Source organism: Cryptomeria japonica, chromosome 9 (assembly GCF_030272615.1).
Source record: "Cryptomeria japonica chromosome 9, Sugi_1.0, whole genome shotgun sequence".
Lineage (NCBI taxonomy): Eukaryota > Viridiplantae > Streptophyta > Pinopsida > Cupressales > Cupressaceae > Cryptomeria > Cryptomeria japonica.
Window position 1 is genome coordinate 511667097 of NC_081413.1, and position 22880 is coordinate 511689976.

Here is a 22880-nt window from a genome sequence, read left to right on the forward strand (position 1 = left end):
AGACCAAATGAGACCCAAAGGTGATAGACCTTGATGAGGGACCACTTAGCAAAATGTTGTTCTATGTATTGTGTTGACAAAGTATGATGAGGACAAGCAAGTGAGCTTTTGACTCAAGTTTAGACAAATGTAAATTTAATGCAAGATGTAAAGCAATGATGGACTTTGTGAGACCCAAAGACAAGTTGAATGCTAGATGAAAACCTGGGGAAACAACCTAGGAAGCTCAAGAATTCTGAAACTGATTGCTCTTGTTTGCTGGACTGTAAAATTTTTCCAATTTGTGAAGTTGTTGGTTGTGACCAAATCTGAATGTTTGACTATTTTTCGTGACAAGAGAACACAATGTTGATGAGAACTTAATGTTTGCAAGTGTTTAGACTCAAAATGACTCCAAGAAAAGTGTGTTGTTTGATGTAAAAATGTTTTGCATACACTTGAAGACACAAAAGACACAATGTTTTGCTGTTTGGTTTTGAATGTTTTGAATGTTTAAAATAAGTCAAGCACAATTCTTATGGTTGGCCAAGACAATAGTTGTTGATCCCACATGAGGTTTTACCCCCGAGGCTACACGATTCAGAGCAGATACTTAGATGCTTGACCTCACTGGCTCCACCCTCAGCACTCACTTCTCGGGTCAGCCAAGCATTAGTCCCCATGAAAACTCCCCGTGGCGAACTTTGTATCTCTACTAAGAACTGTATGTGTTGGCTGCTACCAGAGGTTCGACCTCCTGCCTCAACAACTAGAAGGATTTTGGCTTCTAAAACAAAAAGGTGCTAGTAAGGGAATCCGCTCGTGTGGCCATACATGTGGCACTTTCAGCTCTGTAAATATAGAAGGCTCCCAGCCAATAGGGGTTATGCCCTACAACTGATCAAATAAATTTGATCAAACGGGTTTATGGGGAGACATAGTGTCAGTATGAACTAATCAGCACACGTTATCCATAGTTTTCACCATGAATACAGTTGTTTATAGTGGTTTAGAAGAGGTGGGTTTTCCTCGCTACCACATGGGTCGTTCTCTTCTCACTAGTAGTCCTAATGACCACACAGGAAGACAGACCCTCTAAAGATTAAACAAAAAGAGCCTATTGCTCAAGACACAAAAGACAATGATTCAATTTTAATGCAACAATTGAAGTGTTTGCTAGTCTATGAAAACAAGGCACACAATAAAAATCCAAAAACCCTTGCCAAGGACCTGCAACAAAGATTTATTAGTAGTTTGGATTGTTTGAAATAATCACCCCTTCCTGCAAGCACACAAGTTAGGTAAATTTTACATCCAAAAGACTTTGTGAAATAGGGGCCTTCAAGAATGCATTTTGTTGACCAATTCAAAGATCTAATTCATCATAAAAAAAAGACCAACTATAAAATTTCAAGAGATTTCTAGAAATGTAAGAAAATCCAAAAAATTTGCTAATTTGCTCCAAAAATTAATTTTTTATGAAAAATCATAAAAAATTCATATAAAATGCAAAATCGATCCAAAAAATCAAAAAAATTTATTGGAGATTCTTGATGGTCTTCCAAACCTGCATAAAAAATTTTCTAAAACAACTCTAAGCAGTTTGTGAGATATGAGTAAAATAATGCAAAACCCTAATTTTCAAAGATCTAATTTTTTAGGATTGATTTTGCATCAAATTTAAAATCAAAAAGAATATATACTATGTATAATTCTGAGAGATTTCGAAAAATGTAAGAAAATCCAAAAAATTCACTAATTTTCTCTCAAACTTATTTTTTTATGAAAAATCATAAAAAATTCATATAAATTGAAAAAGTGATCCAAAAAATCTAAATTTTTTACTGAATCCTTTTGATACTATTCCTAACCTACACAAAACATTTGATGTCAAAATTCAAAGTTGTTTGTGAGATCTAATCAAAATAAGGAAAAACCCTAATTTGTAAAGATCCGATTTTTAGGGAAATATTTTGCATCAAAATTAAAATCACAAAGAACAGATTCTGTGTATAATTTGGAGTGATTTCCAAAAATGTAATAAAATCCAAAAAATTATCTCATTTGCTCTCAAAATTAATTGTTTATGAAAAATCATAAAAAATTCATAGAAAATGAAAATTTGCTCCAAAAATTCTGAATTTTGTACTAAGATCTCCTGATACTTGCTTCAATCTGCAAAAAAAATTTGGTACAAAATTTCCAAGCTTTTTGTGAGATATGATCAAATCTCTCCAAGATCTTGATTTTGTGTCCAAAACCCTAGCTGCACAAGGTTATTCTCCAAATTGTTTTACAAAACAACAATATATGGTTAGAAAAATCTGCAAAAAACATAGATCTAACAAAAATACATGTCCCATGGGGTGTGCCAAAATGTTTATGGTGAAAATGGATAACAATAATAATGATATTGAAAGGCTAAATGAATTCAACCATAAAACCCTAGCCTAACAACAACAAAGATCCACCATAACATATGAAGATTACCTAAGACAATGCAAATCAAATGAAATCACAAAGATTATATCATCACATGTCCAATAGGGTTTGGATCTCCATTCTTCCTATCTCCATTGATCTTGCTTGATATATTTGCTCTTAGATTTGATGTGCACAAGAGCTCAACAAAGAACGGAATGTGGTTGCAAGTAGGATCATCTATGTTCAAAAGCATAGTGTAGTCAAGTAGTCAACGGGGGTGAATTTATAGTGAGGGTAATCAATTGATTAGGATGCATAGATTGATTGATTAGTTAGGGTTTGATAATGAAGGAAGCATCTCCTTATATAGAAGACACTATATGAAATGGAGGGATAAGAATGAGAGGTGTAAAAGGAGGTCGACTATGATTAGAGGGTAGGTAAAAGAAATAATAAAATAATGAAAGGGGTAGGTAGTGTATGAATTAAGAGATGAATGACATGTGTCATGGGTAGAAAAGGTTAATGAATTAATTAAATAAATAAAGATTTATTTAATTAATAGGAGTGAGATCAATTAAATAAATAAGATATTTATTTAATTTAGGAAAAGGATAACTTAAATAAATAAATGTATTTATTTAAATGAGAAATAAGGCTAGAAGAGGATAAATGAATTAATTAAATAAATACAAATTTATTTAATTAATAGAAGAATTAGGCTAAAGTAATTAAATAAATAAAGATATTTATTTAATTAGACATGACAATTTTAGGTGTCTACTATAACAATCCTAGGAATAATTGTTAATTAGGGTGAACAAAATGAAAATTAGTGCAAATTGAATGATTGAAGCGAAATCAATCAAAGAGTTGATAAAATAGAAGAAATCATAATTAAATAATTAAAATTATTTAATTGAAGGATAAAAGAAAGACAAGGATGTTTGTTGAATGATAAAAAATCAATCGATCAACATAGACACAAAAATAGTAAAAAGCGTTGATGTAGGCAACAAACAATTTTTAGTGCATATAGCTATCTTTCAAATTATTTTTCCCTTGAGTTATTTCTAGATGCAATATAGTTGCAGGTTTGCATGTATGCTTTTTGTATGGTGTGAGGATGTTTGTGGCTTTCTCAATGGGGAGATGTTTTGTATATGGTTTTAAAGAGGGTATGTTCTTTATATTTTCAAAATCCTATAGACAACCTATTTCCTCTAAAGGTTTTGCAGTTTTCTTATTCTACTAAAAGTTGTGGGTTCGTATAGATTTGGATTATTCTTGGTGGATTCAGATTTGCATAGACATCTTTCTGTAGGTTTTGCATCTTAATTAAAAGAATATGTGGTTTTTAGATATTTGGAAAATTGTTATGTTTGACTTCTTAGAGATCTTTTGATTGAGACAATTTTATATTTGCAAGAATTCTTTTTTGTTCCTTTACCATGTTGCTTACTAGTGTATTTTCTTGGAAAATCAAATTTGGTTAATTAGTGATTTGGTGTTTGGGTCATGAAATATACATGTTATCCTCTTTTATATTTCAATTTTGCATGTTACTGATGTGATGTTGAGTTTGTATGCTTCATTGGTTTTTGATCTTCAAGTTGTGTAGCTGTGTGGACCGATCACCGATTTGGTTGTAGTGAGATAAATCATATGTGGGTTGTCCATATCCACAAGATTGATCCAATGTCAATGTAGATTTTTTAGTTGGCCTTTCTTGTGGTCATTTATGCATTGGTATGTTACTTTGAGATTAGACGATGGATGATGTGTTTAGTACCTAGATAGTTGATTATTGGGGCTTGGAGCTTGTTTACCATGATATCATGTTAGCTTGGTTTCATTTCTTTAGTTAAAGATTTAGTGAAAGCTTTTGGTAGTGATGGTTTATCTTCTTGGCTTGGAGATATTGGTCTTACTTTTGTATGTGTGTAGACCTAGATGATCTTTATAAATTAGGAGGAGGTTTTATCATGATGCTTAGAGAGCTCAATATCACAATTTAGTGGGAAATTTAGCAATAATTGTAAGTTCATCACTTCATGATGGATGATGTTTGTATATGTTTGGAGGAGCTCTTAGATCTTGTTGTTGTAGAAGGATTCTTTCACATTTGTAGGTGCTTTGCTTGGAGATGTTGACATCTTGGTTAGGCATGAAGGACTCTTGGAGTTTTTGGCTGAGGTGTCATGGTTTTTAACTTGTTGGTTGTGGTAGGTGTTTCTTGGTTTAGAAGGGTGATTGGTATTGTTTCTAGTTTTACTCTAGATACTGGTTTTGAGTTTTGACATGATATAGGCTACCTTGAGACAAGGATTTTTGCATTGATTACATGTGATCTCCTAGGATGGGATCGTTAGATCATGATGTCATTGTTATTTTCCTAATTTTGTTTTGTAGATGTATAGTTGGAACAATGATAGTTGATTTTGTGTTGTTCTCTTTGTATTGAGTAATTTAATCACTTGATTTTTTCATGATGATGCTATGTTGCATTTTGGAGTTTGGCATGGGTCGATCAATTACAGGTGCTCAAGGATACTTGGAGACTCAGGTGAGTTTGATGTTCTCTTTTCTAAGAGACATTTATTGAGACGATTTTTGGTTTTATTAGTAAGACTGAGGAGATTTCACTTGGTATGAACTTGAGAGGAGATTGTTCATGGAGTGATTCATTAATGTCTTGTTATCTTGGAGGAGCATTCTCATTCCCCACTCTTGGTCTATGCAATAGTTTATTATGCGAAGGCATTGCTCACTTTTAATTTTAGATGAGTTATATTTTATGCTTTATCTTTCATAGATATGGATCTTGAGCCATGGATAGATGGTTTTTGTTGATGGTGTTTTAATGCACTATCGAACATAGAATAAAATACCAAAGGTACTCTATCCTCACTTGAGTAAAGACTCTCAAATGTTGAAGATTCACATAAGGATCACTTGAGATGAATTGAAGGTTCTTTTATTTTAGGTCTTAACTTGTTGGATAGCTTCATTTGTATTGATGTGGTTTGTTTTACCTATGAGGGGACTTACTTTGAACACCTGAATGCTTGAATGATTGCCAAAACGTGGAATTTCACTTGACTTGATTGTTGGTGTAAATAATTATTCATCTTGGATATTATTACACTTACTTAAGTTTACTTAGGTACATACATTTCATAGTAGTTTGGGTATGAGACACTTTGGCGTTTGTGCCACATTGGGATAGTGTGTAGGAGAATTTCCACCTTTTATGGTGTTGATCTTGTTGTTACACTCCACATTCAATGGGTGATCCACCTCATGTGGACTATTATATTGTTTCTCCTACCTACCCACACCTATTCCCTACCTACCCTTGTTTCTTATTGAGCCACATGTCATGTTTGTGTGCTCACATATCCATATAGCCTTGCCTATATAAGGAGGCTCATATTCATTGTATGTAATGAATGCTTAATGATCCAGTTGATCATATTTTTCATCTTGATAGAATACAATTTATTTCTATCATCTATTTTGTTCTCTCTTATTTATGCTTTCCATTGCCTCTTGATCTTGGCAAAATCTCACATGGTATCAGAGCTGGTCCATGTCTCACATGGTATCAGAGCCATTAGAGTGCCATTGGTTTGCCAATTGAGAGAATTTTGGGGTTTGCATTTTGGAGCTTGTTGGGTCAAATCGAAGGTCACCATTGGATTGAGGAGGTTCGAGAAAGTAAGAATCACATTTTATTTCATCCAAATCCGACATCCGAGGCTAAATCTAGAGCCATTTGAAGGTGGAGGGTGGTGACTTGTCCTAGCAGCGATCTACAATTTTGGAGCATTTTTGGTCAAATCCGTCATCGCCATTGCGCTCAGAAGGCCCAAAAACCCCAAGATCGACTGTCAATTCATCGAAATTGACCTCCATTACCCCGAGGAAAAAAATCTCCCCTCCCAACCCGTCATACGGACTTGCACGTACAAGTCTGAAATTTTTTTTAATTTTTTTTCCGTTTAATTATTTTCAAAAAATAAAAATCAAAATTTTTGTTATAGAGGGGAGGGGCGGAATTTTTTTATTGTCATTAAAAAAAAAAATTTAAAATGGGGGGGCACCGCAGTACTACGGGTGACGTAGCCTGCAGTCACCGCAGTACTGCAGCCCACAGTACCTGCGGCCCCACAGTCATTACAGGTAACCGTAGTGTACCTGCGGCCCCACAGTCACTGCGGGTAACCACGGGCACTGCGGCCCCATAGTGTACCTGTGGGTAACCGCAGTCATTGCGGCCTCGCAGTGTACCTGCGGTGGTACCGTAGTTGTCTGCGGGCCCCTCCCCGTATGGGGGGGTAAATTTTGTTTTTTAAATTTTTTTAAATTTTTTTAATAAATCAAAAAAAATTCATTTTTTCTTATTTGTTTAAAATAATTTTTTTTAATAATTAAAAAAAAAACTTTTTTTAAGAAGTTTTTTTTTCTTTAATAAATTATTATTAAAGTTTTGTTTTAATATCATTTTTTTAATCAAAAAATGACTATCACCTGTTTTTCTTTTTTTCATTTCATTTTTTTTTCAAAAAAAATGTCTCACCTTTTTTTTCATTTTTTTTCTTTATTTTTTAATAATTTTTTTTTGCATGGGCATAATAATTGTTTTTATTTAGATTTTTAAAATCTTTTAAAAACATAAACATCATTTAATAAGTCAAATTGGGAACACTTTTTTTCTTGTCACTTCACACCTATCTTGCAGTGCTTCCAACTGGTAGTCAAGGGGGGGGGTTGATTTGCTCCTTTATATCTCTTGGCCACATCCCAATCGAAGGCGTCTTTTTCTGCAGTATTCTACAGGGCTTCTTGGTGGCATCATCTTCATGTTTCCAGATTTGCACTATCATGTTGTATGCTCTTGCATGAGCAATGTTGTACTCGCACTATCATAAAGTGCCACACCTCTTTGTATCTTTTCATTCTTGACTATTTGATGTAATGCTCTTGTACACTTAGATTAGGAATATCTTGTGAGACTTGGTGCATGGCTCCAGTTGAGACTTAGATTGTATACATTTGTGCATGGCTCCCATGAGACTTGGATTGTACTGATATTTCTACTATTTCTGAGTATCTAGATGATTCTCACAGTAGGTTGTCTCCATGCCTGATCTTCATTTTGTTGCAGCGAGTGATTCATCATCATCGACTTGGTACCTAGTTTTGTCACACTTTGACATTATTGGTGCAACATAGGCTCTCTTTCTTCCTTATGGGGAGGTATTTTGGTCATCATCATTGGAGCATCCTTGCAAGAGATTCGACATTGAGGGGGGGCTTCATGGTCTCTTCTTCTCTCTTATGGGGGGGACACAGTTTTGTTCTTCTCATTCATCATTGAGAGCATTGTGTGCTTTCATCATCTCTCTTTTGGGGGAGGGTTTTTTCCCATTGGGTTTTTCTCTCTTTCCCCATTTATGGTAGATTGCATTTGCATTTGTACATGGGTACCTAACATGGCCTCGTAGTCGAGACCCATCTTGCATTTCTTAGTTGCATTGTAGACTTTAGTGCATTCCCCTAAGTTGCACTTAAGGAGGGGTGTTGGTGTAAATAATTATTCATCTCGGATATTATTACACTTACTTAAGTTTACTTAGGTACATGCATTTCATAGTAGGTTGGGTATGAGACACTTGGGTGTTTGTGCCACATTGGGATAGTGTGTGTAGGAGAATTTCCACCTTTTATGGTGTTGATCTTGTTGTTACACTCCACATTCAGTGGGTGATCCATCTCATGTGGACTATTATATTGTTTCTCCTACCTACCCACACCTATTCCCTACCTACCCTTGTTTCTTATTGAGCCACATGTCATGTTTGTGTGCTCACATATCCATATAGCCTTGCCTATATAAGGAGGCTCATATTCATTGTATGTAATGAATGCTTAATGATCCAGTTGATCACATTTTTCATCTTGATAGAATACAATTTATTTCTATCATCTATTTTGTTCTCTCTTATTTGTGCTTTCCATTGCCTCTTGATCTTGGCAAAATCTCACATTGATTAAACAAAAGGAAAAAAGGATAAGGGTTGAAGAGATATCTAATTCTAACACTAAGAATGTAGGAGCAATGAGTGATCTTTGATGAAACTCTAACCAAGTCTTGCTTTGACATGCAACAAACATCTCCACAAGGCTAGTGCGATCTTCTAAAGATAGCTTTATGATGTTCAAATCATCACCACAAGCATAGACACCATCATGTTGATGCATATCAATGAAGAAGCAATACTTGAAGTTAAGCTTCACTAATGTGGATCCAGTTGACTATGCAAGGCTCTTTACCATCGACAAGGTGTTAGTAGTATGGATGTGTGAATTTCACCATTGATCACACATAGTTCTTCCATTCATCTAAATAACTTGAAATTAAATTGAGAAGTATAGAGACAATGCGAATTGTTGAATCAACACATAGAATTCACCATTTCTTCAATGAGGTTTACATGTCTTTTGCAACAATCTTTGCTTTCTCTTTCTGCTCTACTCTAAAATGCTATCTATTCTTGAACTCCTGCTATTGACTATTGACTATTTCCTTTACAAATGAAGAAGTGAGGCCTTTTATAGTGCTCTCATTACATTTCAGTGGCTCAGATCGATTTGAGATCAAAGGCCAAGATTACATGATAGAAACCCTAATTAGGGTTTGTTGAACCCATTGTAAAGCCTTTAATGCTTGACCAATGATACAATTACAAATGATGGGACACATGTCCTTCTGTGAAAATTCAACCAATAGATGATGGCGGTAGGTACATCGATCTTCATGCCCATGTGGTAGTTATCCTATTGTTAGGTTCATTGAATCAGGACACCTTCTCATGGAATAATGTGATTGGATGAAATGATGGCTTGGTGCCACCTCATTTTGATTAATTTTTGTAACTCATCGTGGCATATCTCTTGATACTCAACACGTGCGAGCGCTTGATGTGATGATGACTTCGCTCATGTTGATGTTCTAACTTGATTAGCTCTTTTGAAACTATCGCATGTCTTGATCACTTGCATTTGTGAACCTTTTTTGTAGCTATACTGGCAATGATTCTTGGATTTCTGAAGAAAATTCAAGATTGTAAGAATTTCATCTTTGAATGCTTAATGTTGATAGTTGTTCGTCACGCTGATTGCTTGCATTAGACCTTGTCGTCACCTATACATGATCCTCATCATGCTTTGAAGTGTATTGATCCTACTTCTCATTATGCGAGCTCGCCTTACTGCCGCCATCTTACACCTGCTAGAATTGGCTAAGTTAGTTTTGTAAAATTGCAAAAGAACTTAACAATCGATGTCTAAACTAGGATTTATAACCTTAGAGTGATAACCTTTGAAAATATGAATTTAAACCCTAGGCTACATTCCTCACCCTTAACATGAACGATATGATCATCATTATTAATAATGAATTCCTATAAACGATAAAAAATATTCAGAATTCACTGAAGGGGGAATTTGCGATTAGGACAAATAGACCAATATTCAAATAAGGCTGTGATTGTGAATAAGATTAGACGCCTCAAATGATGAGTTCACTGCCCAGAATCAGAATCGCTGTTCAAATAAGAAAAACCAATTCGATCCAATGGAATGATTGAATGCAATTGCACAAACTTCAAATCGCCAAATATCACTCCAATCTGATGGTGATACGAATCGCTGTGGGTGATTTACCTGGGATCACTATCGAGATACAATTGCGAGAAAAGAAGGTAAAGTCGCTGCCAATAGTGATCTGCTATTACCGGAAATGAGGGCAGATTGGAGTCGCTAAATGTCCAAGTTAAGCAAGTTCAATCTTCAGAATCGCCACCATGTATGATAAAAAATTGATCCAAAGTTGAATCGCTCAATCTCTGATATAAGATCGCTCCCTCCAAAATAAGAATCGCTGACGTATGAAGTCGCAGTATGAAGAGATTCGCTAGTGCTTGGAAATGAAGTCGAGTTAAATGCTCAGATCGCCTCCTCTTTGAAGTGAACTCGCTGCCAAATATGTCTTAATCGCTGTCAAGAGGTAAAGATCTGATCAAAACTCCAATCGCTGTTGCTAAAATATATTGGCTGTAGCTCAACTGTTGAGAATCAAAAGCAAAATCGCTTCCAAATTGATCAAATGAAATGATCAATTTGAAGCCTATAAAAATCGATACATCACCACAAAGGTCTGGCAACTTTCATTTAATGCTTCAGTTGGGATGATAAGCACCTCAAACTCCTTCATTCAATATTTGGTGGTCGATATGAATTGCAAATTTTAAATGACCACCTTGATACTCTAAATCATAGTGCTTTGCATTATATCAAAGCCTCTAATTTTACCTTAGACTCCCAATTGCTTTAATTGCTGTGTAATCTCTCTTAACCATATAATAATACCAACTCCAAATTTTTTTTGGTTTCTTTGATTTTAAGAGACATGCTTTAAACAATAGTAAACTAAGACACCTATTTACAACAACTAAGCTAAGAAAAGAGGGGTCCTCATTTGCAATGGGGCGATGTGTGAAAACATGACAATAGTTCTCAAAGATTCATTTTGAGAGATGTTATGGCATGATTATCTCCTTGTGAATATTTGTTACTATGATGTTGATTAATGAGCCTAATAGGAGATGGTATATTGGGCTAATTTCTTGATATGGGAAAAATTAATTTGAGCTTGATCTTGTTGGTATAAGAGGCTTTCATCTATGGTAGTTATGTGATACATATTTTATGTTTTATCTTGGTGATTAATTGAATAGGTTGGGTGTTGTTAAGGAGGCCATACTTGACATAATTGAATTTGGAGGTGTATATAGAAGAATATTCTATAGGTGTATGATTTGTATGATCTCTCTTTGGTCTTGGTTATCTTCCTGGACGTTTGGGTTCACACGACATTGTTTTTTGAGATCTCAGGTGGAGCTACATGGCGATCAAAAGTTTGTTGGTTTGAGTCTATTGATGTTGTTGATTCATTGTTTGTTGGTATGGTGATTCATTGTTTGTTACTATGAGTATACTAATGTTATTGATACCTTAGAGGTATGGATGATTGGATGGTTTAACATTTACTATGATTTATTTTTCCAACCATGTGTTTTTTTTGTAGTTGTATGTGAACAATTAGTTCTAGATGTTGCTCTTATGAGTTTTTTGAACATTCATGTTTGATCTTGTTCTTGGAGAACTTTTTGGACTTCAAAGTTGTGTTCTAGTAACAAGGTTGAATTTATATTGATGCTTCTATAAAGAAAATGATCCTAATGGGGTTATGGAAATATTATGTTGTGAGTCTTGATATTGATAGTTAATTTAATAAATTATTTTGGTGTATATGGATTTTCCTTAAGGTCTCCATTCATCTTGTGGGTCCTAATGGAAGGTGGCATCCTACATGGAAGATGATGTGTTAGGCAAGTTTCCTATATTGTAGGAGATCACATAGGGAGCAATCCAAATTTTGTAGGAGAATGGTACCCACTCTTGGAGTTCCTATTTATTAGGAGGTTGGAATGAAAATTTTCCTTGTTGATTATAAAAATTGATTAGACAAACATAGTAGAGTCATGATTTGCAATTTCTTTTTTCAAAATGAGAAAAATAAAGAAAGCAGTTTTTTGTTTTATCTTTCCTTGGAGACTAACTTAAGGATTGATAAGATTTTATTGAATATTTATATCCATGGAGAAATATTATTTTGTTTGGACAAGAAAGGAGAAGTTAGAGCCATAGATGATCAACTTTCTTCAACTTTTTGCTTTGATGGAGATGGAAGTTTCTTTCTTTAGTGCCTAGCTTGTATATTATTAAACATTTGTTGTATTATTCATTGTAGAGAGAGGGAAAAGTTAATTATTACAAAGCTATTATATGCTATTTGTGTTTCTCTAGAGAAGAGAAACATAAGGTCTCCATGTTAAAGCTCTGAGCCTGCAAGTGTGTTGTAACTTATTTGTTCAATACATTGATCTGATTCTTTGGTATGCATGGCTTTTTAATTGAAAGGGTTTTCCCATGCATATTTTTGTTTCTCTTTCTTCTTCTTTCATGTTCTTAAAGTATTAATTTACATGTCATTATGTTGATGAAATTTACATATCTATGAGCTGAATTATATTTCCTCTAAGGGTTAATGCAATGTTAAATTAATTATGTTTGTTTCCTCTTTAAAGGCATAGTAGTGAGTTAGAGCCATAGTTAATTTTTTTTTTTCACTTTAAAAGCATAGTAGATCTTCTCTTGAATGTTTAGGAATTGATTGCTTCTATGGGACTTCTGGACTATGAAGGATGATAAAATGAATTATAGATGATGCCTTTATATAGGGCTCTCAAGGTATTTTCACTTTTAAGCCTACTTCCAATGGTCATATCAATTTATCAAGATTGAATCGGAAATGGTGGGAACCAACACTCCAAAACGTTTGAATTTGGACCCCTTTTGGCTCAGGACTATGGTGGTAGGCACTCTAGTCCACTAGGACTCCACCTAGAAAAGGGAAAACTAAGGGTGGTTCAAGAATGCACAAGATAAGGATATTGGATCTAGTCCCCTCATGAGAATATGGTGATAGTTTGGATGAGACAACCAAAATAATCTCAAAAAAAACCAAAAGGAGGCACACTAAAGCAAGGGCCCGAAATGGAGTATGAAATTGTAAGGGGTTACAAATTACGACACTACAACATGTCAGTAGACCTTACAAAAAACAAGATCACAAAAAAATGATTAAAATAGTATGTATTTGACTAGATCAAGCCATATACCTCAAAGATCAAACTCACATTGTAGAGAATTGATCTTGGGCCATGAGATTGACCCATAGAAATTTATAATTTTACATAAAATTCAAAATACCTAACACTTTAAAGAAATTAATTTTGTATATTGTAATGAATTTTATTCCTACATATCATCTACAGTCATGTTCCATCTTCAATCTAAAACCTAAATACATTTATAATATTATTATTAAACAAGTTTAAATTAGTCTAACTTACATAAATTAATTGTTCTTCTAATCTTTAGATTTCTTTAATTAACCTAAGTTAACCCAAAAGGTTGCTTTAAGAATTATAATACTATACTTGAAAAGGCGTTCAAAATATGCATAATTGAGACATTAATTCCATTGTCTTGAAGATTTCTTGTTATAATTGTAGTATCTTATTAATTATTGATATTTCACAATAAAAAATTAAGACCCAATTACATAAATTTAATTTTATTTTAAATTTAAAAATGAATTAAAATAATTTGTTATTACATCTGGAGGCGTATTACACTCACATAATGGATGCAAAAATATATGTTAATAAAAACCAAAATCATTTAATTTGATGCACATATGAATGTCGTGTAATTAAATTAAATAACCTCAACTTAATGCACAATCAATTAAATTAAATTAAATAACTAAAAATTAAAAGGAAAACTATAACAAAATTAAATTTAAGAATTATTTAAGAATTAAGAAATTAAATACAATAACTTAAACTAAATTAATTAACTTAAATAAAATAAAATAAAGTAACTTAAATAAAATAAAAATAATTTAAACATATTTAAATTCAAGATAATTAAAATTTAAGAACTGTATTAAAAAAAATCAAATAAAAGAACTTAGATTAAATAAAATAAAATAAAATAATTTAAATGAAATTAAATAAAATATTTTTAAATTAAAGTTTATTTACACACATCATAAATTTAATAAATTAAATTAAATAATTTAAATTAATTGAAACTAAGTAACTTAAATTAAATTAAGTAATTACGCCTAGAGGCGTAACCTACAGTGGCAGCACGGGGTGGAGTGAGATGGCGTGACCATGTTAAAAAAAAAATGTTAACTTTAATAAATTGGAAGCCGACAAGTATTATTTAATAATTAATAAATATTATATTTTTTGAACCGACAACTAAATAGTCATAATGTTTCAAACTAATATAAATACCGATGAATTGTAGAATTAAAAACATATTACTGTGAATAAATACAAAAAAAATTATCACCAACAAGTGCGAATAGTGCGAATACTTCAAATAAATTTACCAGCAACTGCGAATAGTGCAAATAGTGGGAATAAATTTACCCAGAATATAGTGCAAGGTGGTGCAAATAAATACTCTAAAAAAAGTAAGTCATTTTTACTTCATTTTACCTGTAATGTAAAATGGGTATTATATATATAATGGATAATGATATTTTTTATTATCTTTTTAGTAAAAGTAAATATTTTTTAATTCTATATTATTTATAGTAGTTTATATATTAAGTTGATATTAAATTAATTTATATAATTAAATAATATGATTAAGTTAATATTTCTCATATATTTTGTATATAATTAAGTTGATATGAACCTAAGTTGTATAATTAAGTTAATATTTTTTTTAGTTTTTAAATAAATTTTATTTATATTATATTCTTTTTTAGTTTTATATTTAATTATATATATATATATTTTTTTTATTTTAATTAAATTGATATTAACTTGATATGTACATATTTAAAATAGGTAGTATAAATTATTAACAAGGATATTTTTAAATATGTAATAATTTATAATTAAATTTGTAGGATGCCTCGTCGTCCAAGGACAAGTTTTGAAAATGAAGAGCAAAGAAAAGAGCATCGAAGAGAATATGCTCGAAATTATATGAGACAACGACGTGAACAAATGGCTAATGTAGAAAGAGAGGAAGTAAGAATTCATTCAACTGAAGAGCAACAAAGAGAAAAAAAGAGAGAATATGCTCGAAATTATATGAGTCAACGACGTGAACAAATGACTGATCTACAAAGACAAGAAGAAAGGAACCATCGAAACCAAAATGATAGACAAAGAAGTGCTAAACGTAGGGCAGAAATGACAGTGACAGAGATTGAAGAAGAAATGAGACAACATGCAGATAAAATGATGAAACATCGTGCACAAACATCTCAGGATGATGGATATATATTAAGAAGAAGAATACAAAGAGCTATGCATTCTGATCAATTGAATGAGATGGAAAGACAACAAATACAAGTGCGTAATCGTGAAGCAATTGAGGTTAGTTCTTAAGGGATGAATTCTTTGACAATTGATCGTGTGCTACAAACACCAAATGATAGAGTTCAAAATGTAATGAATGTTGATTTTCAAAATCATATGGAAAACAATAGTTCACAACAAGAATTAACAACTCCTCTAAGAAGACAAAGACAATTGCAAAGAACACAAAATAGAAGAGATCAAGGAGTAGTTAATAATGATGGAAATATTGAGATTGATTTGAAGACTTTACAAATGATATTTCGACATGGACTCGATCAAATTTCTTCACCAAGTATGTGCTACATTTGTCAAGAGAGTTATCCTGCAATGAAGGTTGTGCGGGTACTTGAGGGCCCCATTTGCAATCGATGTCGTCAAGAGAAGAATGAACATCGATTTTCAGCATCAAACAATATGGATCCTGGTCCACGACCATTAGAACTTGCAAATTTAACACAAATAGAAGAAATGTTGATAGCACGTGTCAACCCAATTCTTCAAGTAACACATGCAACTGGGGGTCAATACAAATATAAAGGACATACCATAAGTTTTCCACAAGAAGTGAGAGAAATAGCTAAAATTTTACCACATCAGATAAAAGATTTGCCAATCATCATTGTTCGAAAAAAAGATCAACGTGGAACAAATTATAATTTTACAAGCCATTTCGTAATATCCAAAGAGATATTGGACTTGATGATAACATAGTTATATCAAATTGGGAGTCACTCAACTATAATCCATGGCATTTGGAACGAAGGATTATAACAAATGAAACTGAAGATCATAATGATTCTGAAGATGATGATGATTTACCAAATAATCAAAATACAATCGAACATGAGTGGGAGATCATATCAAGACTACATCATGGACAAATTATGGATGTAACAGAAATAGATATGTTGGGAAGAAGAGATATTGATAAACAAAATCCATGGAGTGCAGAATATCAAGGAGATGATTACACAAATATAGCAATAAATTTTATCAACACTATGAAAGAGAATGGCTTATTAATACCTGATGATATGATGTCAAGTATATCATATGGAACTTTAGGTGCTAAGCAAAAAAAAGCACTTGATATTATTATGTCACATTATAATTAAGTTGACAATGCCATGCCACTATACATGATAATTCAAGGAACAGCTGGAACAAGTAAATCATATCTGATTCATGCAATTCGTCAAACTCTTAATGATGCATCAGGATCACAATGTTCTCCCTTATTATTACTAGCACCAACTGGAGTTGCAGCATTTAACATTGGTGCATCAACAATTCATTCAACTCTACGAATACCTATTGCAGATTTTGCTGAATTAGAAGGCACAAGACTCACAAGTCTCCAAGAAGAAATTCAACATATTAAATATATATTGATTGACGAAATGAGTTTTATTGGACAAAATTTGTTACAAAATATTGATTCAAGACTACGTCAAGCTTTTCCTGAAAAATCAAACATGAGTTTTGGTGGAAGATCAATCATTTTGGTAGGAGATTTGGGACAACTACCTCCTGTTAGTGACAAACCACCTTATGATAGCAATGTGCGTGCAAAATTATTATGGCAAGAGTTTAAGACAGTTGTTACTTTGGATAAGGTGTTTAGACAAGATGGAGAAACTGAAGACCAACAAAGGTTTCACCAATTACTCACAAATATTAGAGATGCACATCCAACTATAGATGATTGGAAATTATTGATGACAAGAACAGATGCTTCATTACATCCAACAATTAAGGAGGAGTTTGATAATAATATTCATCTATTTGCAACAAATGACAATGTGCATAACCATAATAGAAAAAAGTTATATGCATTAAGAAGACCAATAGCCCGAAGCATTGCAAGTAAAGAAGGTAGTACTAATCCAGCAGGAGGTCAAAATGATGAGTTAGATGTTGAATTATTAATTTCTAAGGATGCAAGGGTCATGTTAACATCTAATTTATGGATAGAAGCGGGTCTTGTGAATGGAGCTTTAGGATACATCCGAAATATCATATACAAACTTGGATGTGCCCCACCAGATCCACCAACATATGTTATGGTTGAATTTGACAATTATTCTGGACTTCCTTTTGAAGATGCATCTCCTAATTTGATTCCTATTTCACCAATACAAAGGGGCCGTACACGTCAATTTCCACTACGATTGGCTTGGGCACTAACAATCCATAAATCACAAGGATTGACTCTTTCAAAGGCAACAATTGACATAGGACCAAGAGAAAGGTCAGGATTAACATTTGTTGCTATATCACGTGTTAAGGCCTTGGATGGAATTAGAATCTCACCACCATTTTCATATGATCGTTATGAAAAAATGAAGACAGGAAAGCAACTCACCAAAAGGAAAGCAGAGGAAGAAAGACTCAAATCTTTGGAAACATAATATTTTTATGTAATGTATACATTGTTGAATTGAACTCTTCTATTAAAATTGGGATTAAATTTGTGTTTTTAAAGATGAAATGTTGCATTTAATATGAATTCCTATTGTACACTCCATTGAATAGGATAGGCATCATGATTTGTAAAGGATAAATATGCTTTATTTAAAACAAAAGGTGATAAATTAATACTTTACATGTTGCGTTGCGGATGCTACTAGCCTAGATATCTTAATACATCTATCTAAAATACGTTGAGAGATATCAGTCTCGAGGCGCCTAAATATTTTCAACAACAATTTAAAATAGGCGCCTCGAGACTGATATCTCTCGGCGTATTTTAGATAGATGTATTAAGATATCTAGGCTAGTCTAAACATAGTAAAATTTAAGCTAATTAAAATTTAAAAACTGTATAAGAATTTAAAAATTGAATAAAACAACTTGACTTAAATTAAATAATTTAAATTAAAGTAAACACATTAAATTAAATTTTAATTTAATAAAATAACTTAAAATTAAATTAAATAATTTAAATAAAATAAAATAGAGTAACTTAAATTAAATTAAATAATTTAGACATAGTAAAATTTAAGCTGATTAAAATTTAAGAACTGTGTAAGAATTAAAAAATCAAATAAAACAACTTAACTTAAATTAAATTAAGCAACTTAAAATTAAATTAAATAGTTTTCTTTCTTTAGAAAAAGAAGAAAATAAAGTTAAGTCTCTATATTTAATAATAAAATACTTAACTTATATTAAATTGAATTAAACAAATTAAATTAAATTAAATAGTTTTCTTTATCTTTGTTTAGAAAAAGAAGAAACTAAAGTTAAGTTTTTATATTTAATAATAAAACTAAAAACTAATTTTAAGTGACTAAAAATTATATATGAAAATAATATTTTTTAATAAATCATCTTTAAAAAAAAAAAGAAAAGCACATATTTTTCATAAAACAAAGTGAATTTTGTTAAATAAAAAAACTAATAATAAAATAGAAAAACCTATTTTATATTGAATGAACTAAAAAATAATGTTTGACTTTTTTTTACTGCATGAAACAAAAATTCAAGCAAATAAAATAGAATTGAAAACTATAGTCTTATCATTCAAAAATAGTATCCCTACCTCTATAAAATGGAATTAAACTTCTTTATACTAAGATTATACAAGAAAACAATGGAAGTTTTCACAAAAGAGTGGATAGATAAAGAATTTGGAAGGTTTCATTGGGTTGGGTATATAGAGCAGCTTGATTTGGTGCTTCCAATAGATCTGAAGGTGAACTAGTATGTAGATCTACCTCTCTTCTTTTATCAAATCGTTTTACAAAATCCATGAAATATGTCTTTATTTCAAACAATTGTCATGAGTAGGTATAGTATGGATTTATTCGATTGTAATTTTTTGGGGGTAAATGTAGAAAATTAAACATGGATGGGGTTGATAACAAAATTAGGGTGCTTTGGTAAGGTAAAAACACTCAGATTTGGGTTTCTCCTTCGATTTTTAGGACTTCTTTTTGGATATTTTGACTTTTCTTTCCTATATTAAATAGGGGGATTTTTCAAATAATTCCATAGTACAATCCAAAAATGTAATATTATATTATGTGTGTTTGACTTGGACAATAATTATGAAAATTAACAAAAACAATAAATAGTATCAAAAGAGACTTCTTTGCATTTCTATAAGAAAATTAATAATTCAAATCTGAATGAATTATTTTAAACTATAGATTGAATTCTCAAATCAATTTACTTTTTTATTCATAGTTATTCAATGTGATGTATTGCAGATGCTTGTATTTAACATTCTTTTAAGTCATCAAGATACCATAAATCATTTCAATTAATTTGCTTAGCTATTTCAAGGAAATAGATAGTACAATAAATTGTGAAAATCTATTTAGGCAACCTACTATAGTACATAGAAGTGCAGTCGACCTATGCTCAAAGCTTTGGAAATTATTTTACTTTTATAGAGTTTCAGGTCAGTGCCTTTGTAAGAAATTTGAAGATTTCCTCTGTAATATCAGTGTTTGTGCGGACAAGCTTCTCTACATAGGAGAGCTTACTCTTCTTTTACCAATGTTAGCAAGCTTTTGTGATTTTAATTGCATGCTCCCTTGTAAGAAACACTATTTTTATTTGTAGATCACTTTGTAGCCAAGAAAAAGGATTTGTTTGGTACTAATTTAGCATGGGTGAAGGCTCTACATGGAGAAGATTTACCCTAGCTACATCCTTCACCATGACAGACTTAGCATGATTACTCCAAAAAATGAAGGCAAAGGCTTCAAACATCCCCTATTAACAATGTTATTCTTCTTAAGAAGAATTGTTCCCATTTATTGATGTCAATCTGGAAGAATAATGTCCTTAAATTCCAGGGCTTAATAATAGGGCCTAAATTTGTCGACTTCTGGGTATTTGATGTTCTCTAGGAACCACAAAGAAATCAGTGGTGTGATCGAAAAGTAGAGTGATTGTATCAATATGTTCAAACAGTTTGTAGGAGCTAAATGAGTGTTTGAGAATGCCCCATGGTATATGAGACAAGACTCTTCTAAACATGAAAAATGGCAACAAGGGTCCAACACCTCTATAGCAATTTTGTCCTTGGTATGTTTCATAGGTGATTAAAATTAATAATAGTTTTGATGCCAACTGGATTTCCTTTTCTTTTTCTTTCAATTTTTCCTTTTCTTTCTTGACAACAGCCTGAGTAGTACCCTGTGCAGTCTTTGATAAGGATGATCTCTTATCTGATACTTTTGAACTTGTAGCAACTGCAACATTAGGAGCTGAAATTATCACCTTTGGCTGAGACACGCCCTCTGCGCCCAAGTTTCATTATTAGATCCAAAATTGGGATTAGCATACCGGTCATACAGGGAGTATATTGTTGTGTTTCATGGTCATAAGAATACCACATACCACTATTACCATCATAATAAAGCCTTGTAAATTATACCATATATTCTTAGAAAAAACATTCTTCATCCAAACACAGTAGCACCAGATTGTACTCCAGAGTCTAAACTATAAAGAAAAAATTAAAATGGATATTTTTTAATTAAATAAAGAAATCTTATACCTATTTTTTTGTACATCTATACTAGAATATATGTACAAGTAAACTTATATACCATTAAGCAAAATTTATCTTTTCCTTAAATTATGGATTATGAATAATAGAAAACCTGAATTGTGAGACTACAATTCTATTAAAAAAAAAAACAATTTCCCAAATTGTTACTATGAACAAATGCATCTTTCAAACTTGGAAACTGAGATAGTCATAGAAAGAAACATTAGAGCTCAATAAACATGTCACATGTTGTTAAAACTTCCATTAGTAGAAAGTAGTAGAATATTTGTTAATCTAAATGTTTCACGTAAGGTATTTAAACATATAGTTGTACATATTGACGAGAATGATGAAGAACAAAAAATATCTCTCATTGATGGATATAAAACAAGGCCTCCTTCTATAGAACATGTCTCATTGATTGATGTAGCTAGATCATGGACTTATAATCCTAAACAAAAAAGAGACAACAAATGGGAGCCAAGGCAAAGTGCATCTATTGCCAGAGTTATTCCTAGGTTTGTATCCATTCCTCCATGTGACTCGGATAAATGGATCAACTTCTATTTTTCATAATTATTATTGTACAAACCATTTTGTCACATAGAAAGAGATATTGGTCATGACCATGACTCCATAATAGAAAAGTGGGAGTCATTCAACTATAATGTTTGGCACATGGAATGAACAATGACTGAAGAAAATGTTGAAAATACCAAGGATTCTAAAATTGAAGACAATGAACTTGTTCAAAGAAATACCATAGAGCATGAATGGGAAATTTTATCTACATTGCATCAAGACCAAAATATACAAGTTTCTGCAATAGATATTTTGGGAAGAAGAGACATTGATAGATATACAAATTGGTCTCGTTAATATCAAGGTGAAGAGTACACAATGCAAGCAATCAATTTCATAAGAAGAATGAAAGATCACGGATGTCTCATACATGATGATATATTGCAACACATCAACTATAGAGCCCTCAACAGTAAACAAAGAAATAAAATCAACATAATTATGGCCCACTACCATAGAAATCAAAATGGAGAGCCATTATTCATGATAATACAAGGAACAACAGGAATATGAAAGTCATATATGATTGGTGCCATTAGTCAAGTCCTTGAAAATGAGGTAATATTAGGTCATTATCCCCTTCTATTACATGCACCAACAAGAGTTGCAACATTCAATATAGGAGCCTCTACAGTTCATTCAAAATTGAGAATCCCAATACGAGACTTTTCTCAGCTACAAAGAACAAGACTTGCAAGCTTTCAAGAAGATATGACACATATCAAATACATTTTGATTGATGAAATGAGCTTCATTGGTGAAAACATATTGGAAAACATAGATTCTTGGTTATGACAAGCATTCCCACAAAATGCACACATAAGCTTTGTAGGTAGATCTTTCATTATGACTAATGAAGACAACTATTAGATATTATATTTATTATAACTCATATGTATAAAAAAATTATAATTTTATTACATAATTTTAAAATAATTTTTGTGGGTCTTCTTTGAGGTATATATATGATTTTGATTGGAGATTTGGGTCAATTTCCTCTAGTCAATGGTAGACCATCATATGACAATAATAGACGAGAAAATTAATTGTGGCAAGAAATCAAAATTGTGGCTACATTAGATAAAATATTCAACCAAGATGGACAAAACAACCAACAACAAAGGTTTTGTCAACTTTTGACAAATCTAAGAGATGCAAGCCCACAAATTGATGACTGGAGATTACTTATGACAATAACCCCTATTAACATAGATGATACAATTAATGTTGAGTTTGAAAGTATTGTCCATTTGTTCTCCACAAATGAAAATGCTCATAATCATAACAAAAAAATGTTA

The 22880-nt window shown here is 32.0% G+C and overlaps 1 protein-coding gene across 1 annotated transcript; it reads left to right on the forward strand.

Moving 5' to 3' along the window:
- Positions 1-16630: 16630 nt before the first annotated feature.
- On the forward strand, positions 16631-17902 carry LOC131858472 (uncharacterized). Its single transcript, XM_059211719.1, has one exon. It carries the CDS (start codon positions 16631-16633, stop codon positions 17900-17902), a length of 1272 nt encoding a protein of 423 aa, XP_059067702.1.
- Positions 17903-22880: the final 4978 nt, after the last annotated feature.